Source organism: Syngnathoides biaculeatus, chromosome 16 (assembly GCF_019802595.1).
Source record: "Syngnathoides biaculeatus isolate LvHL_M chromosome 16, ASM1980259v1, whole genome shotgun sequence".
In the NCBI taxonomy this organism is placed as follows: Eukaryota; Metazoa; Chordata; class Actinopteri; order Syngnathiformes; family Syngnathidae; genus Syngnathoides; species Syngnathoides biaculeatus.
Window position 1 is genome coordinate 12,786,358 of NC_084655.1, and position 16,753 is coordinate 12,803,110.

Below are 16,753 nucleotides of genomic sequence, written 5' to 3' on the forward strand. Positions count from 1 at the left end.
CTTCGAGTACTTTGAGAGAAGATGAAATTAGCAATTCACTCTAAGTGAATATTCGTATTTTCAAAATGACCTCAGTGCAATACTTTTTAAAAACAGTTCGTCATATTACTGACTATGTGTTACATAATTGCATTTCACAATGTATTTCTTTATTTTATTGCTGATTGGCTGGGGGAAACCAGACAGTTCTGCTTCCAGGTTTCTGATAAAGGACTTAGGGCTAATGTTATTACTCGTCTGCTGTTGGGTCATAATTGGGGAGTCGCAAGATTAAAAGTCAGGGAAGCATGAAATTGAAGGTTCGGGACACAAATCCAAAAGTCGTTTATATTAATGCGGGCTAAACTGCTGTCATAAGATGAAGTCACAAATTACATATATTGGCCTTGAATGGAAATTCTATTCATCTGACGTCATCAAAACTTTTACTCTCTTAAGCTGCAGGGACCCCCAAGGACGAGACTTTAAGTGGGTCAGTGCAAAATGACACGTTGCTCGGCAGTTAGCTGCAAGCGCATTGGTTGAGCTGTCATTTGGTGACATTCCATCCTTAACACTTTACTTCAGTCTAAAATGCACTATATGGACAAGCGGTTAATATGTGACTGGTTAGTTCATGAATATGGGTTTGGAGTAGACCCCTTAATTCTGCTTGAATCTTCCCAGCGTTTAGCGTCTGCTCTTGCTTTATTTTTACACAGTACATGACCCACATGCGATATGGTATTAGGTCACAACCCTTGAACAGTTAAGTAATTCAAGGGATGTCGGACGAGACTCCTTAGTTTTCCGGTTGACCCTTCTCCCGTGACCCTAATATTGATATGCAGTGTCCAAAATGGATAGATAGAGTACTCGCATATTTGCAGAATATGATTGATTTGAAGTGTTGTGTTTGTTGTTGTGTGTATATATAAATTTGTGTGTGAGTTACTTCACACTTGCTGCCTCACACTGCTCTAGTTGCTAAGCGTCAGGGTGATGATGATGATGATGAGTGTCCGAGGTGGACTATTATCTAATATTTGCAATAATAACTGTCCGTCTGCTGCTGTGATCTTTAATGATGGAGCAGAATTTATTTTTATTGTCCCTTGCTGTGAATGATGAATAAAAAATGTACAGGCTGCTTACCTTAAGTGCAGATGAAATCTTTCCTTTTTTTTCTTTCTTGTTACTCCCACAACTTTTTCTTTTGTCCAAAGTGCTGCATGTTTCTCTGCAAGCTTCTTGGTTAGTTCTTCTGTTATGGGTAGAACCACTTTATCCTGGTGAGGCAAAAAAGTGCGTGACCGCTGGCCACATTCATCTCCACAAGTTTAATTGCGCCTTTTCCTCCGGTCACCGAGGACAGCATTACAACCCCGTCCCTTGACCAAGTTACTGCTTGGTTGACAGCAAAAGAAAATACTGGAAGGTGCCTTTGATCATAGTCCCAAATTTTCCCAGCTTGTATGACTACAGTGAGTTGAACACAGCTTCTCTATTGGGTCAATTTCGATACATCTGGGCTCGGATGGCCTCAGAAATGCAGAGATAAATAAGAAGTAATCCCTCAAGGATCATTTCGGAGGCATCTATCGCCGTCTTCCATGTGTCCGCGACACTTTGTCAGCGTTTCTGCTATGTCTGCTGGTTCTGCTGAAGATCCCACTCTGTATCCCACATCCACAGAGGTACTGCGCACTGCTCAGCCCTCCCCTTCCCTCCCTTTGACTGTGTCATGGTACATACTTGGTATTTGGAAACGGAGCGTTCTTGTCTTACCAGAAATACTCGCAGAAGTGTATCTTCTCGCTGATACAAAATGAATGTGCAACTGAAGAGCTCTGCCGTTATCCCTCTGGAGTCGACTGAATGCGATTTTGATTTGTGTGGGTTTGTTAGATCTGTTGAATTGCGCATTAATGATAAGATTTGATGTCGTGCCAAAACTTCACCATCACATCATTCTTGATGTGTTTGCTTGGGCTGTGTTGTGTGGCTTTACTCATTTTTTTTCAGGAGCAGCAGGCTGTCATTTACCTGCAGATTTTCCCAATTTTATCAGAACAAATACTGCAGTGGGGGGTTCCCTGTTGTTGGATTGACAATACAATGCAATAGATAGTACTACTGCCTCATAGCAAGAGGTTTTTTTTCCCCCATCTTTTCTGTCAAGGTCCAGAATTTCCATTTCCTCCCAAAGAATCCAATTTATAGGGGTATATCTAATACTGTTGATGGTTAATCCAAGCATAATGTGTCAATTGCTTTATATTACTTGACCAGAAACTAATCACTTTGGATTTTTTTTTTTTACAATACTTGTTAGATTCACAAGATAGTTTTGGGATCTAAGGATCACTGGCCCAATTTTTTCTCCGTGGATCAAAATATCTCACAGACTAAACGTTATATGTTAATTTGTCAATCGACTTGTGGTATTGTACTCACACAAGTGCGCTTGTGTGTAATGTTTTATCTACCAAGCATCAATATTCTTGCTGCATACATGCGATCTATAATGAAAGCAAAGCGGTGGGCAGAACTTTTAAATGGGTTAGAAATCCTGTCAATATACAGCAGATCGGATGTGGGGTTCACAGCCAGTGGAACGCACCCTGCAAGTTATTTAAAGTCTGCAAAGTGGGCCAGCCTGAAGCCCACTCGGGACGCGGGTTGCATTTGATCATATTCTGATGGCCTTTCAAGTGAACAGCAGACACAGACCTGATCCATCCACAAAGTTACGCTTGCTCTGGGTCGACCTGTGTGAAGTGGAGCCGTCAACCATGTTTATGTTTTAGTGCTTAGATGGGCCGTTTGTGGCAGGATTAACGTGGCAGGTAAACAATTATTATGTAAGAGAGGAACCATCTGTTAAGGCCGGCACGAGCAGCACTCACGCTGATCATGTTTTATGTATCGCGTGTCTCTGCACTTATTTTTTGCGACTGTTCTATTTTACACACTCTCTAGGCATTTCATTACCTTATAATTGAGCTCCAAAGTAACATTTAAGTGTATAAAGTACTTTCAGATTCTTCCATTTAACTGTGTTAGAAGTATTATTGAAAAAATATGTTTGTTTTATTATTGTTCCTGTTTGCAGCACTCAAGATGCCACTAATACTATATAAGACTCTTGTTGAGACCCATTAGAAAATAATAATTATTAGAAGAGGGTATGAATAATTCTTGACTTTACTCTAAGTGACCGTCTCTTTAAAATCTAAATCCAAAAGTTTTTCCAGTTTTTAGAATTAGCATTGTCTGGAAAAAAATTGAAAATTTGTAATTGTCTGCTGAAAAGCTGTATGTATACACACAGATAGATCTGGCTCAGAGGTCAAAAGTTCAGAGTTTGAATCTTTGGTGGCATTTGTATGTGTTTTTTTTTCCTCAAAGAAAATCTACTTTTTTTTTTTCAAGAACATTCATGTTTTTTTTCACTGAAGATTAATTTCTCAAGGGTCTGAATGCGAGTGTGAATGCTTATTTGTCTATTTGTGATTGGTTTGCGACCAGTCCAGGCCGTACCCCGCCTCTCGCCCAAAGTCAATGAACGCTGTAGAAAACGGGACTGGTGGAATTACAATTTGTTTGTGTATTGTTTATTATTATGTTTGTTTGGCTAGGAAAGTGCATGAAAACCTTTTTTTCTTTTTCTTTTTCTTTTTGAGTGTGTTGGCATTCTACAGCACTTCCCCAAATATCAATCAGCCACATCATCCTCCATGCTGAGGTTGGAGATGTTAAACTAATGTTGGCGCTTGCCAATTTTATTTTTGACTCTGGTGAACATTGTAGGCTTTCTATCCATTGTCATGGAAACACTGGGAAAATGTTGCTCAGAGCAAAAAAAAAAAAAGGATTCATGCGGGTCACACGCCTGTGTAAAGTCCACTTCTATGCTCATCAAATATCAGCAAAGGCATCGTGAGTTGTCGTCCTTTTAGGGACCACGAGACTGAAGTGTGTAGTTCTTGTGGGGGGGGGTTTGTATGTTTTTTTGCTGGTTGCAATCATTGATCTTTGCATGACTAAATAGGACACTTATTTTTGTAGCCTGTGCAGGTGCACCTGTGTGCTGGTGATTCTGTATCAGCCAATGATCAGTTATGCGGCCTGGGAGCTTTTGTGGGCCAGCTCAGCTCAGAAGGAATCCCACGGGCGCTCACATGCACGAAGGACGTGACGTCTCATGTGCGCGCACCTACGCAGACACACACACACACACACACATTAGGAATGCAGAAACACAGCTTTGAGCATTAGGAACGGACATGACATTTGTATTCATTACTTTTATATTTCAGGTAGTGTAAATGTCAGAAATGTATACTGTATGCGTAAATTATGTTTTGTTAGGGATAACTGTTGTACGGCCAGGAGGAGTACTTCTGTCTAATAGATAGATAGATAGATAGATAGATAGATAGATAGATAGATAGATAGATAGATAGATAGATAGATAGATAGATAGATAGATAGATAGATAGATAGATAGATAGATAGATAGATAGATAGATAGATAGATAGATAGATAGATAGATAGATAGATACTGGGGCCTCCACTCCCTGAGAAGGGTTGCGTCAGGAAGGGCATCCGGCGTAAAAATTGTGCCAAACATATGTGCGTTCATCTGAGATGACACGCTGTGGCGACCCCGAAAGGGACAAGCCGAAAGAAACACACATAGATAGATAGATAGATAGATAGATAGATAGATAGATAGATAGATAGATAGATAGATAGATAGATAGATAGATAGATAGATAGAGATAGATAGATAGATAGATAGATAGATAGATAGATAGATAGATAGATAGATAGATAGATAGATAGATAGATAGATAGATACTGGGGCCTCCACTCCCTGAGAAGGGTTGCGTCAGGAAGGGCATCCGGCGTAAAAATTGTGCCAAACATATGTGCGTTCATCTGAGATGACACGCTGTGGCGACCCCGAAAGGGACAAGCCGAAAGAAACACACATAGATAGATAGATAGATAGATAGATAGATAGATAGATAGATAGATAGATAGATAGATAGATAGATAGATAGATAGATAGATAGATAGATATAGATAGATAGATAGATAGATAGATAGATAGATAGATAGATAGATAGATAGAGGTTTGTACAGCACTTGGACTGTACATAAGCATCATATTCACGATATGGCATATAAGACTGTTATTGATTATTGTTGATATTATGAATTTTATTTGAGGAATTTGCATGTTTTATGAGAAGAAAGGAGGAGGACAATAAAGAAGCAAAAAAACTGCAAGGTGATGAGTTAATTAAGAAATATACGTTTAAAAAAAGTTGCCCATTTTTAGCTCAGTTTATGAAGCAAGTGATTTTGAGGGAATTTGGCATTTCCTCCAAAATTGGAGATGTAGCTTCTAAGACAAAAAACACAAAAGCAAGTTTGTCTTCCTGATTTTGTGTAGGTTGAGATGCCTCCTCCTGCTCTTTATTTAACATTTCTCTATCCTCCTCCATGTCTTCTTAAGTCACATTACCAAGATCTCCAACATGTTTTTTTTTCTTTTACATTTTTCGTCATCCATCTGACTATTTGAGCTCAAGCATAAGTGTGTATTCAAAATTACGAGACCACATATACATTCATGTAAGGAATAAGATCCTATATACGTGGCTGTGTGAATGTTATTTAGTTCAAGAAAAGTTCACCTTCGCAGCATTGTTCGTGATGGATAGCATTCCGGAGCAGTGTTGCTCTTTTGAAAATGTTGCCTCACATGATCGGAACTCCTCACGTTGGAGTCACAGGAAAGGAGCGCAGGGTTTAATGAGGTGCCATGTTCCTCTTGAGAAATGTGATTCCGTGGTGGCGAGCAACATCCAAGAACAAGACCTTTCGCAAGGGCACCGTGATTTATGACATCCACATTCATTGTACTTGTTGATTGTTGTAAATGTGGGATTCTATACATTATCTCACACCAGTTTACACGATGAAAACATAGCTAAAGCTCTCGTTACAATCCCGAAAGTAAGGCTTGATACAATCAAAAGACAGTTATCTGCATTAATTGTACATTCTAAATTGCTTCTAGGTGTGATTGTGAGTGTGGCTGTTTGTCTCAATGTGCCCTGCGACTGGCTGGCAACCAGTTCGGGGTGTACCCCGCCTCCTGCCGGTTGACAGCTGGGATAGGCTCCAGCACTCCCCGGACCTTCGTGAGGATAAGCAGCAAAAGAAAAGGCAATTTTTCTAAACATCTCTTGTATTGGATCTCTTGGAAACTGAAGCTGTTAGAAGCTATCACACTCTACGATGATGCAACAATAGTGAAATGAAAAGCTCTCCGTGGCAACGGAAAGGGAATCTTATTTGCTTTGGGTTTAGTGTTTTTAATAATGCCTACAAATTGAATTAGATTTTCATGAAAATCGTTATATTAGCAATGAGTGGCACGTTAAAAGTATTGGCGTTGCATCCACTGCAGTTCAGGGTTATCTGCGGCCAATTGCAGTACAGTACATTACAGTACATCAAATTTATGTAAATGGGTGATAGTGACCTGCTGTGGTCTCAATTCTGTATTACAAGTTGGCTTCCAGTTACTGTAGGTCACAAAATTTTGCATCATGCTACATCTAGTGGCAAAATATGTTCATCACAGTTTTATTTTTTTTCAGTGCCGGAAAACACAGAGACTGCATATTCAGAAAGAAAGGAAAACATGTCATCTCTGCACTCTTTGGGATGCGTGTGCAACACTTTTTTTTTTTTTGAGTCGTAATCATCCCTGGATGATCAAAATGAATCAAAAAGCTTCATCCTTTCTTGTCCAGATAGGCCCTCTTTCAAACTCTGCAAGACAAACAGAAAAAAAAAATCTATTCACGAATAAAGACAGAGGAAAAAATAATAATAAAAATGGGACTGAAGTATTTGACACGAGTTTTCCTACTCTGTAATTTTATTATAGCTATTGCATGACAAGTCCTGTGTAGCATCAGGTTTTACCTTTGACCTTACTGCTCTAAGCCGACGCAGGAGAGAAGGTTTGTCAGTTTTCTTCACTAACGTAGCGTTAGTGGCATCTATAAAAATAAGTAAATATTGTGTCAACTATGGCAGCAAAAGTATTGATGGTTGGCCAGACACCTTAACGTTCTCTTACCAGGCTTTTGTCCAGTTCCAAGTCGACTGGAAGACACATTGGCAAAGCGAACATCTTCACTTAGTGGCTTGACGTCCTGGTAGGAATCAGCATGATTGTTTTCATAAAAATCCTTCATCTTGCTCCGGGTGTATCTTTGATCCTATAATTCAAATGGCGTAAAGTGTTTTGTTACTATTTGTGAAACAGTCAAGTATTTCATCTGTCAAGAACATAATGCATTGTCATTGTCAACGTAATGTCATTTCTATCCATTTTTTTTTTTTATGGATTGCAAGATAACCATACCGTCCGTGCAATCTGGGACTCGCACGTCTTTGCGATCGGTTCCTGTCACTCAGAGTTTATACTCTGCTTGTCTACAAGTCTCTTTATAGTCAAGTGCTAAAGTTCATCTCTGACATCTGAGATTCATATGAAAATTCTTCTCTGGCTCTGGGAACCTCAGCCATTGGTCTTCTACTGGTGCAGAGTCAGCACGAAACCCAGTGACTGAAGCGCCTGCTTTTAGTTTGTTGCTGCTAAAATCGTGACGACAGGGATGAGGAGTGTTACCTGAAGATTTTCAAAGTCCTCCTGGCACGCTTCCTGCTGCTCTGTCGGTGGTGAGTTGCCTTTATGCAATGGAGGCGTGTCTTTGCAGTTTGCAGTGTGTTTTCCTTTTGAAACCAAATATCTCATGTGGTGTTCTTGCACATGTTCCATCTCCTCTTCCTGGATCCGCCTCAGTTGCTTTATCTTAATTTGGAACTCTGCTTCCAGTTTTTGCGTGCGTTCCTTATGGTAATCCTCAATTCTCTGTTTGTTTTCCCGGAGTCTCTGGTTTCCGGTCTCCATGGATATTATCTTGTCCTCAGCATGCTCCAGTTCCTCTCTCAACGCTCTGTTGTCCTCCTGGAGTTCACATAAGGCGTGCTTAAAAGCCTCCCGCTCTTCCGTTAATGAGGCAACCTGCTGTTTGCACAAAGCCTGCAGTTTGTCCTGCAACACTACACGTTGCCAGTGTTCCTGCTCAAAATCTAAGTGCAGCCTCTCTGTCAAATAAAGCAGCTTTGCTTGCTCCTGCATCCAGTTCAGGTCCACTACAGGGGCTGTTTCACTGTTGTCCACCGTACAAGTGCACTCCTGACTAAAGTGCCACAAAAGTTTAGCTCTACTTTGTAGCCTCGTTATAAGTCGCTCCAACCAAGGTGCCGTGTCCTCAAATTGAAGAGATGCTGTTTTCTCTAAAACCACATCCTGTTTATTTTCCTGCCCTTCATAGGAAGAGAAAACCGGCAGGGCGGTGTCTGCCAGACATTTGCTTTTGTTGTACCCTTCGGGATTATTCTGATATTGCTGCTGGATTTTAAAGGCAGTATAAATTAACTCTGCTTCAGTGCAGCCTCTTATGATGCTTTTGTGGTCCTTGTTTTCTCCTCCTCCCTCTAAATTAGTCTGGTTTAAGTTCAGAATTTGGGAGATGATGAATTTGTACTTTTGTGCCACACTCATACCATCTTTTCTTGGCACTAAAAACTCGAGTTCTTCATTTGAACTCTTTAGGGCTGCTGACATTTTTTCAACTAAAATGAATTCCCTCATCAAACACTGCCCCACACTTGTAACATCGTCTGAATGTACGTTGTTAGCGAGTTCCCCATTTGCATTAATCTTGCTCTCAGGTTCGACCAATACATCACTGAGGATTTTTTCCTCCATCTCGTGAGCATTAAAAGATGCATTTTGTTGTTTCTCTGCATCGTGCCGTCCTTGCTGAAGACATGTCTCAACAGCTGATAGTTTCCTCTCAAAGTCAATCAACTCAATTGTGCTGCTGGTTTGAAGTTTCTCTCGACAGCTTCGTACGATGTTCAGTGCAATTTGAAAGCGACCGGCTAAAAGCCTGCAAATGTTCTCCGTCTCCTGAGCAAAACGCTGGCTCTGCCTAGTCCGGCTGTGAAGCAACTGCGCAAGATGCTGGGGTGAGGCTTGGCTTTGTGTGAGCTGACACTCAAGGTGGGGGTCCTGGCAGGCCTTTTGATCCTGGCGTTCCTCAAGTCGTTCAGTGATTTCCCTTAGTTTCTCCTCTGTTACGAACAGCTTTGTTTCAAGTAACTGGATCACCGATGTAAAGCGTTCTGGGTCATCTCCTGAAGTGATGATGTACTGGTGCGATGGGCCAAGGGAATGAGACCGGATTCTTGCATGATGATGGCTGTTCAGATCATCCGGACTCCCAGAAAACACGTCTCTTTCCTCTAACCTGCTGTCACTTGGGACTTGTGGTTCTGCTATCACCTCAGTGTGCAACACTGCCTCCAAAGACTCATCCTCCACTTGAGAAGAAGCACAGGTGCAAACTGTGAGCATCTCATTGAGCTGTGCTTCCGTCTCCTCCAAACAATTACCCAAGATCTCCATCTTCAGCAAAACCTCACTCAGTTCTTGCTCCTTGGTGTCAAGGTGCCTCTCAAAGCTGTCACGCATTTCCCGAGTTTCAGACTCCCTTTGCTGCGCCTCCTCCAAAGCCTCCAGGAGTTTCTCTGAGATACACTCATATGAATGTTTAAGGTCTCGGTAGTGTGCCTCTTCTGTCGTCAAGCTGCTCTTCAGCCTGCTCACCTCTTCATGTTCCTCTGACAAGCGAAATTCCAGCTCCTGACATTGTCGCTCAGTCTGCTCTTTTTCATCTCGATACCTTTGCACAGCAGCCACTGACGACGCTAACTCCTCTTGGAGTTGTTGTTGAGTGTCTTCAATGTCCCTACTCCTCATGAGCATCTTATCTTGGCTCTCAACTTGCTGCTCAACTCTTTCCAGTCTCTCCTGAAGTTCTTGCGAGTGTTGTTCTGCCCAGGCCAAGCTGGCTGCCAAACTCTTCCGTTCTCGGTCTTGGCTAGCTTGAAGGAGGATGAGATGCTTATGCAGGAGAGATTCTTTCTGAGCTTGTGCATCCTCATTGGTGTGGAGTTTTGTTGTGGCCTCCTGAAGAGCTTTCTTCAGCTCGTCAGCCTCCTTCCAAACAGCCTGGTGACTGTACAACTCCCCCTGGAGCTGATTCACATGCAGCTCTGACTCTTTCCTCTTTTCTTCACTGAAGCTTAGCTGGGTCTTCAAGGAGCTGACAGAATGTTCCCACTCCGCCTGCTGCTTGTGGAAATATCTGCGTTCTTGCTCTAGATGGGCCTGAGCAAGGGCCGTTGCATCCCCTCGCACAAGTAGCTGGGCTTGTTGAGCCAAGATGTCCACTCTCTGACGTAGTTCAGCTTCCCTGGCTTCCTCGTGTATTCTTTTTTGTGCTTCCAACTCAACGCGGAGTTCGTGGTTCATCTTCTGCAGTCGCTGCAGCGTTGAAGCTGGCTCTGATGATGAGTTAGAATTGAACAGAAGCTCATTCTACGATGTGAAAAAAACAAAACAAAACAATATTGACAACAGTAGAGAGTACTGTTTTTTTTTTACTATAAATTATGTGAGGTTTACACCAGTACAAAAACCATGATAAATGCAAAATACAATAAAAACTGTATATCCACAGAAGACTTCAAGTCACCTTTTCTTTTAAATGACTCTCCCTCTCCTGTTGTAGCTCACTTTGCAAGTTGCTGCTTAGCTGCTGAAGCCGAGACAATTCCTGCTGCGTTTGCTCCAGCTGGAGATGGACACAAGCATTGGAATTTATCCGGCTGCATATTTTTTTTTGTGTCAAATTCCCTCATACCCACGTCTGTCTCACCTCTTTGACAAGTTGCTCTCTTTCAAACTCACAAGGGCGAGGCTCTTCTTCATTGGATGGCATCACACATGACGGTGAATATGGAGAGCCCTTTGCTTGGAAAGCCACACACAAATACAATTAGATCCAGGCAAAGAACGACATCCAGGCATTAGAGTCGTCTCCACTTGGAGCTTTTGGACACATCATGCAAAATAATAAAAGAGAAAAAACAGATAAGATAAATCACACATTTGTGGAACCATATCCACGGGCCAGAAGATTTTACAGAATAATAACAACTAAACTGGTCACCAGTCAGTCGCAGGGCATATATTAACATCATCACTGAGTGGGAATCGATCCCACACTTATCCTTATCTTACATGCTTATCCTCACAAGGGTTGCGGGGGTGCTGGAGCCTGTCACAGCTGTCAATGGGCAGGAGGCGGGGTACACCCTGAACCGGCTGCTAGCAAATCGCAGGGTACATCGAGACAAACAGCCGCACTCACAATCACACCTAGGGGCAATTTAGAGTGTCTAATTAATGTTGCATGTTTTTGGGATGTGGATGAAACCGGAGTGCGCGGAGAAAACCCAGGCAGGCACGGGGAGAACATGCAAACTCCACACAGGCAGGGGCGGGATTTGAATCCTGGTCCTCAGAAATGTTAAGACAACGTTTTACAGCTACTCCACCATGCCACCCATAAAAACATCAGCTATAGATAAATGTAAACAAAAAACTATTTGGGAATAGGTGATGAAAAAAAGAAAAAAGTAAGCTCATGGACATCAATGTTTCAGTACCTTTACCACCTTCTGCTTGCTGTGTTTGATTGATAGGAGATGGCGAGTCAGTGCAGGGTGAGGAGATGGGCGAGACGCTGGGAGATGACATAGAGCTTATGTCAGCAGATGTTTCCTCCATCGTTTGCGGCACTTTGATCGCTTCTTCTGGTTTGTCTGAGTCTTCTGCACCTTCATGGCATGCGATCTCTTGCAGGCGGTTATCTTGATGCTCCGCTTCGGAATCGTCCTTGGCGTTCAGTTCTAATTGATTGCTGAGAGGAAAATATGCACAATGAGTTTTTAAACAGAAAAAAAGGAGCACGTTAGTTAAATGGTCCAGATTTATTTACCTTGCAGCAACAGGCGTAGGCCCAACATTTTTTAAATCTGTTTTCATTAAATTGCGTCTGGTCCCAGTAGTGACAAGAGAGTAACATTCCTCTTTGCCCTGTACAAACAAACACACGCAGCTATACACATTACACATATTTTAGTTAATGAGAAGATTCTTCATCCATTGTTTCCTTTTTAAATATGTACTTGCTCATTCCTTATTTACAAAAGGTTTCAAGGAGATTTGTTAACTTGGAAAGCATCTGGAACAATGAACTTTAAAAAAACAAAAGAAATCTGTTAATTTTCTCTGTTTGAAGGGTGGGTGTTTTGCTCAAAGGCACTTCAACTGTAGTCACAAAGAATACTGACAGATAATCATTTTACAATTGTCCACAGCAAAACGCAAACCATAGCCTTTTGGATCTAAGACCCAAGGCTACACAAGGCCATATTTACCCACCCCGGCCATAGAATGTGCATGTTGGGATTTTAATTTTAATGACAGATTTGAGACCTAAGTGAAGATTACCGATTTCTTGACTTTCCCACCGTGTTGAAGACACGCGCTGCTAGAAAGATCAGAAGAAGAAGATTCCGGGGTCTCAGATGAGCTGCTCATTTCCTTCTTTTCATCGTTGTCGCCACAATACTGCCCTTTGTTATTGCTTCCAGGATGGAAAAATGAAAAATAAAAATAGACAAGAGACAATGCACATCAGTTGTAGCATGACAGATAGAGTACAGTAGATAACATGGACACATTGCTAGGACAACAACCAACCTGACTGGTTCTTCAGAGGACAGCTTAGCACAAAGGAGGACTTTTTTTTTCCTAACCTGGGTATTTCCATCCACATCAGATTCTGTGTAAGAAATACTGCCAATCTCATTTCTGTCGGCCTCCATCATCACTAATAATGTGAAGTATAAATTACGTGTACGTTACCGTCTCTGGTTGGCCTTTGGTCGAGTCTGTCGAGGGAGCGACTGTTCCTAACGAACGGGGCATGAATGAGGGAGGAGGTGTGGAGGGATGAAAAGCTCCGGCTGCTACAGAGCTGTAGAGCAGGTCTGCTTGGACGAGACGACGACCTGGAAGCCCAATGACCCCCTCGACCTTTCTGGCTGCTCCTTTTCAAAGTGCCAACGGCCTTACCATCCCCGTCGCTGCTGCTGATGCTGTCACTCCTTCCACCATTTAAAGTAGCTTTCGTTGCACTGCTGGCAGCCTGTTTATTTCTATTAGATACTTCTACTATCAATGATGATGCCTCCTTTGAGAGACAGAGAGAAAGATACAGACTTCAAACACTTTATTGGTTCAGTTTTGTGATGAAGCAACATAAAGCCCACCAAACGCAAGAACAACAGCAAAAATTCAATTCAATTCCACGAAACTGGACCACTACCAAAATTGATTCAAATTAGTTTTTAAGAAGTCCTTCTCATCACTCCATTCATATTTTGACTTGATGAGTCAAGTCGTCAGCTAACAAGTGATCAACAGCGCTTTGCCATTGTGAGCCTTCAAATGGGATGTTGTCACTGAGCTCAGACTGAAACCAGCAAATTGCAACAGCGATACAGTGTTAGTCACTCCTGTTGCTCCCAACAGGTGTTCGATCCATGAATCAACCAACCATTACATTTCCAAAGGCGTTCGCTTCTGTGCCTTTCTGTGATGCTTTCATTCTCTCTGTATCTTTGTTTTAGAGAGATTGCAATTCTAATCAAACTAGGAAATGTATTAGTCATCCATCCATGCATTTTCTTTGCCGCTTATCCTCATGAGAGTCACGGGGAGTGCTCGAGCCTATCCCAGCTGTCTACGGGCAGGAGGCGGGGTACACCCTGAACTGGCTGCCGGCCAATCGCATGGCACATAGTGACAAACAGCCGCACTCACAATCACACCTAGGGGCAATTAGGGAATTTGGGATGTGGGAGGAAACCGGAGTGGCTGGAGAAATCCCACGCAGGCACGGGGAAAACATGCAAACTCCACACAGGGGGGTCCAGTATTGAACCCGGGACCTCAGAACTGTGAGGCCAACACTTTACCAGCTCATCCACCGTGCCGCCATGTATTAGTCAAGGAATGGTGAAAATGGTGAATTTTGCCATTGAGCTGCTTCTGAGCAAGTTGGTGCGAAAAGCACTGCAATGTTGAACAGCTAGACATTCATAAATTTAGACAAGGTAAAATTAAGTTCTCCTGTGATGTTGATCAGGGTTTCAAGTAAGTCATGAGATTTCACCCAAGAGCTAAATATATCGTAACATTTTGTGAGTAGCAAATATATGAGGGAGGTCCTTGGAGAGGGTAAATCAACCCTCGTCTGCAACATTATTTACACTTAGTCTATCAAAGAGATAGACCTTTGTTTTATTGCCGTAGTCACAGAGAAGCAAGCAACTGACTTACAATTTTGATGAGACTTAGTCATGATACGAGCAAAAAAAGAAAAGGGAAATTGATTTGCTGTTATGGTTGTTGCCGTAGTTATTGTTTTGAAGATGAGTGTGTACGGATGTCCAACATCGCGCTTACCCGCATAGCAATTTGGACTCTTTGACTTGTTCAATCCAATCACCACTCTTGCAAACCATTAAATCCCGACAAGATCTCTTAATTTACTTAAGGGCCATCTGACTAAATCAGTGACAAACACACACACACTCACTACTAAAGAGGCAATCAATGAGGATCTGGACCACAAGCCCTACCTACGAAGCACATGATCTAAAAATCATATACAGAATCATAGTAACATACCTTTCCTGCCTTCTTTTGTGTAGGTTTATGAATCTTAGTGTTCACAAGGACCTCAGGCCACCTGATATTCAGACCAAGTGGATAGTGTTAATTCAAACTGACAACCTTTTAAAGTCCAGATAAAGACACACAGACAATGTTAAGTGCACTAAATCACAGTTGATTTTCTATTAATTGCCATGAAATTTGTTTGTTTGTCTTACAAATATAGTCTAGCAGATAAAAATAAGTCAATAAATTGGCACACTAGAAAATTATTTTTGTCTTGGTTCAGAATTCAATATCTACACAAGGCCTGTTTTTCCTTTTGTTAAAAAAATACTTTTACAAAAAAATGTGGTGCCATAGTGTCACTTACCTTGGAGCCTTAGACATCATTTTGACCAATTTTGAAGAAAATACTGAATGAAAATCCAATTTACTACATCAGCGTATAAAAGATTGACCAAAATTACTGAATTATTATCAATTACTGACACTATCAAATGAAAAATGAAAATGTTAAGGCAAATGTGAGCGCTTCTGTCAAATTATTCAATCAACTCTTTAAAAAAAAAAACAGTTACGCTTCGGCTCAAAAAATGAGCAAACAAATCACTAACAGGTCTGTGGAGAAGTGTTACACTTGCCTAATCCGCGACAGGGTTGACAAACTCCATTAGTTTTGAGGGATGAGGTCAAAAGATTAACGGGATTACTACACAGTCACTTGGCCACTTGGCACATCGTTAAAATCCTCTAAATTTCCACTACGTTTCTAAACAGTCAATAAAATGTGTATATACGCATGTGTGCGTGTATGCGTATATACATACAGTATACAAAATTCTTTTGACTCGGTCGTGATCCACGTTAATAGTGATGTACAGCAAACGAACTCACTTTTATTTAATCTAATTAAGGCGTCTCTTTGGAAAGTCACCAATCAGAAGGACTGTGATTGGAACTAACCTCTTCAAATATGCCTTTATCGTGTTACATCTGAATTTTGCTCCAGCACCAACTAATTCAGTCATGAATTGCACAATCACCATGATCAAACTATCACTCAGCATCACATAGCAAGTACTAATTAATAAAGCTAATTTGAAGGAGTGCATTGCAGATCCAGTCATCCCTTGATGATCCCCGTGGCATAGATAGAACAAGAAGAAACTATACAGTAGGTGATGAATGTATACTGTACAGTGAAAAGTTTGTGGGTAATTGACTCACCCCCACCGCCCCAGACACAAGGTGACACCAAAAGTTGTAGAGTGTCAAACAAAGGTCATGGTGGAGCAATGAAGTTATTATTGTAGAATCAAAACATGGAATAGGCTAACTTCAAGTGCTCTGATGTTATTCTGATGCTGCTCTGTACAGTAGTATGAATATGTTGTGAGGTAATAACCAGCCACGTCTCTTTGTCTCGTCATCTATTACTTGGAGAATTTTCATTTATAGTAAAGGTGTAGAAAACAAAGTGTGGTCAGTGACTGGAGAGGAAGCCATATTGTTACCCATCTTGGCATCATATCACTCTTGAATACAAGACAATAAAATTTAACTGTGTGTAAGGAATCATCCTTCCATTTTCTTAGCCGCTTATCCTCACGAGGGTCTCGGGGAGCGCTGGAGCCTATCCCAGCTATCAACAGGCAGGATATTTCCACTGAAACCACACAGTATATCAGTATATCATTTATGTTCATCTGAGATTATTATCATATACATTTAGTGAACTATAAAACAAATGTTGTGATTGTTAATACAACATTTTCTTTTATTTTTCGTTGTATTTTTATTCGTCTTTACTTTCCTAATGCTGTCTGGAGGTAATGGGTTTTGTGTTGACAAGAACACGAATTTTCAAAAAATATAAGTTTTAACACATAATAAATTCCCAATGAATCTGATTAAATAATTGTTTTAGATTTTGTTTAGTTCATACTGTATATGATTCATATCGGCGTTCCCTCCCACATATGTCATGTTTTTTTATTTTTGGGGGGGAA

General features: G+C 41.3%; 2 protein-coding genes across 3 annotated transcripts; both read right to left on the reverse strand.

The window, feature by feature from the left end:
- Positions 1-6,365: 6,365 nt before the first annotated feature.
- On the reverse strand, positions 6,366-8,694 carry LOC133514661 (uncharacterized). Of its 2 annotated transcripts, none has more exons than XR_009798829.1 (4): positions 7,440-7,579; positions 7,152-7,293; positions 6,995-7,071; positions 6,366-6,838 (listed from the first exon to the last, which is right to left on the reverse strand). XR_009798829.1 is itself a non-coding variant. In XM_061846491.1 (4 exons), the coding sequence occupies exons 1-4, from the start codon at positions 8,643-8,645 to the stop codon at positions 6,782-6,784; spliced, it is 1,215 nt and encodes a 404-aa protein (XP_061702475.1). In that variant the 5' UTR covers positions 8,646-8,694; the 3' UTR covers positions 6,366-6,781. The 2 variants fall into 2 exon arrangements, 1 of the variants encoding a protein (XP_061702475.1); XM_061846491.1 differs by lacking the exon at positions 7,440-7,579 and adding an exon at positions 7,707-8,694.
- Positions 8,670-15,134, reverse strand: LOC133514627 (trichohyalin; the record flags this gene model as incomplete). Its single annotated transcript, XM_061846455.1, has 5 exons — positions 15,115-15,134; positions 11,663-11,916; positions 10,870-10,964; positions 10,687-10,785; positions 8,670-10,529 (listed from the first exon to the last, which is right to left on the reverse strand). Coding segments are annotated over exons 1-5 (2,328 nt in total), but the record flags the coding sequence as incomplete, so codon positions are not given.
- Between the last annotated feature and the right edge of the window lie 1,619 nt (positions 15,135-16,753).

Bases quoted from the DNA above. Each gene is read 5' to 3' on its own strand.
- LOC133514661 (XM_061846491.1), bottom strand. From the start codon at position 8,645: ATGAGTGTGGCACAAAAGTACAAATTCATCATCTCCCAAATTCTGAAC. The intron at 7,294-7,706 runs GTAACACTCCTC...TTTGAATTATAG, and splicing joins AGGACTTTGAAAATCTTCAG to GATCAAAGATACACCCGGAG. The intron at 7,072-7,151 runs GTAAGAGAACGT...TTATTTTTATAG, and splicing joins TGGAACTGGACAAAAGCCTG to ATGCCACTAACGCTACGTTA.